Raw genomic sequence first — 1,935 nt, forward strand, 5'->3', positions numbered from 1 at the left:
CGGACGCAGGCAACACTAATCGGATGTTGTAAAGGGGGAGTGGGTTTCCAAAGCTATTCAACCATCCGACAAGCAGTTCAGATGCAGTAAATGCCCCTTAAAGCATTAATAATTAAGACATTAAAATTCTGGCGACTTCAGGGAGTCATTACTCCCATCGAAGAAATGTTTGTAGATACATTCGTAATCTAGTCTAGACGTAGTCTGTAAAACCTACATTTTTTTTGCACATTAAACCAAGAGATATGACATTTTGTTACTTTCAGACAGAGCCAAGACAGCTGTTTCCCCGTTTCCAGTCTTTACCCTCAGCTATGAAAACTGGTTAGTGGCTATAGTTTCATATTTAGCACACAGACATGAGAGGGGCATCAATCTTCTAATCTAAATCTTGACAAAAAAAAAAGAATCAAATAAGCGTTTTTTCCCAAATGTCCAAATAGTCTTTTAACTTAACTTATTTTTTCAGTATTTTCAGCTCAGTCAAAATGTTTATAGGAAATTAACTGAAACACTAATGTGACCAAAAGAAGTTATCTTGTATAAACTTTGACTGTAGCCACCTGGCCCTGAGTCCGTCCGTCCGTCTGTCTGTCACTGTCTGTCTGTCTGCTGGAGGACACAAGTCTGTCTGTCTGCTGGGTTTCCCTTGTCTCTATTTTACCTTTTGTTATGTCTAACTATCACCTCTGTCTTTCTTGTGGTCTCTCCCTCGTCTTCCTTTCTTTCGGCAGATGCGAGTGGTGAAAGCATTCCGTAGTAACCTGTACGAGGGCCGGGAGAAACCGGAATCCCGCAACTCCATCCACAACTTCATGGCCCACCCGGAGTTCCTCATCAATGACCTCATCCACAACATCCCGCTGATCGACGACACCGACGTGGACGACGAATCAGAGCTCAGCAGATACCAGCACCTGCACCCGGCCCTCCGCAAGCCGCCACCCCCTCCCGCTCAGCCCCCGCCCCCCGCCCGCACCCACCCCACCCGCCCCTACCGCCAGTACAGCCTCCCGGTGACCCCGTGCAACCGAAACAACAACAACAACAGCAGCAGCAGCAGCAGCAGCTCAACAGACACCCACAGCAACAGAAACAGCAGCAACGCAGTTACCCCCAGCAACCGGAGTCCCCATCACCACCACCACCAACACCACCACATCCATCACGGCAGGGACAGGTCGGGGAAACCCTCCGCCCCTCACCTGGCCCATCTCTACTGCGTGGAGACCTCCGTATAACTGAGCTGAACGTGGGTCGGGGGGGAGAGGAGAAGGGGGGGGGGGGATGAGGGAGTCTTTGGGAGGAAAAGGGGAGTGGAAGAGAGGGCTGAGGACTCACACATGACATTTTCATCCAATCTCCACGCTAACAGGAGGGAGCAAAGGACGGGGGAGGTACCAGAGGGAGTGGACAATGGCTGGAGACTTCTGTTCGCAACTCCCTGAGAACATTTGCGACTTTCCCTCCTTGTGCCCTTGCTCCAGCCCTCTCAGTCTGACCCGCTGACGACACCACCCCCGCCCCCCGACCCCCCCCTCCACCCTCGAACCCACCGGCACGTCCCGTCGCCCTACCTGAAGATCCTGCCCACCCCACCCTGCCTGACTGCACACGTGTCACCCACACGCACGGGTCTGCTCTCGCTGCGTTGTCCTGAGTGACGGTGGGTTGGGGAGGGAAGGGGACGGACATCCAAAAGAAAAAAAAGAAACGACACATCCTTCAACGCTTCAGCAGAACAGGACCATGTCAGGGCTCTGTTTCTATTGGTGTTCATCATTAGTGTTGCTGTCATTTCCCACCTACCGACCTGCCATAGCACCATAGTCACCGGCACCATCATTCATCTGGCTGCAATCTACAGCCGATCCAAACATTTTCTTTTCTTTCATTCCTCTCTCTCTTTCAATGTGTGTATGTGTACTGTCTTGT

General features: G+C 51.4%; 1 protein-coding gene across 6 annotated transcripts in view; it reads left to right on the forward strand.

The window, feature by feature from the left end:
- Positions 1 to 1,270, forward strand: part of atp2b3b (ATPase plasma membrane Ca2+ transporting 3b) — a 54,497-nt gene extending 53,227 nt beyond the window's left edge. For 4 of the 6 annotated variants that reach the window (XM_039800627.1, XM_039800626.1, XM_039800631.1 and 1 more), the window contains one exon: positions 735 to 1,270. In XM_039800627.1, coding sequence (XP_039656561.1) covers positions 735 to 1,241 — 507 coding nt within the window. In that variant the 3' untranslated portion in view covers positions 1,242 to 1,270. The remainder of the gene's footprint in view (positions 1 to 734) is intronic. The other 2 variants (XM_039800629.1, XM_039800630.1) reach the window with 1 other exon arrangement.
- Positions 1,271 to 1,935: the final 665 nt, after the last annotated feature.

This window comes from Perca fluviatilis, chromosome 5 (assembly GCF_010015445.1).
Source record: "Perca fluviatilis chromosome 5, GENO_Pfluv_1.0, whole genome shotgun sequence".
Taxonomy (NCBI): domain Eukaryota; kingdom Metazoa; phylum Chordata; class Actinopteri; order Perciformes; family Percidae; genus Perca; species Perca fluviatilis.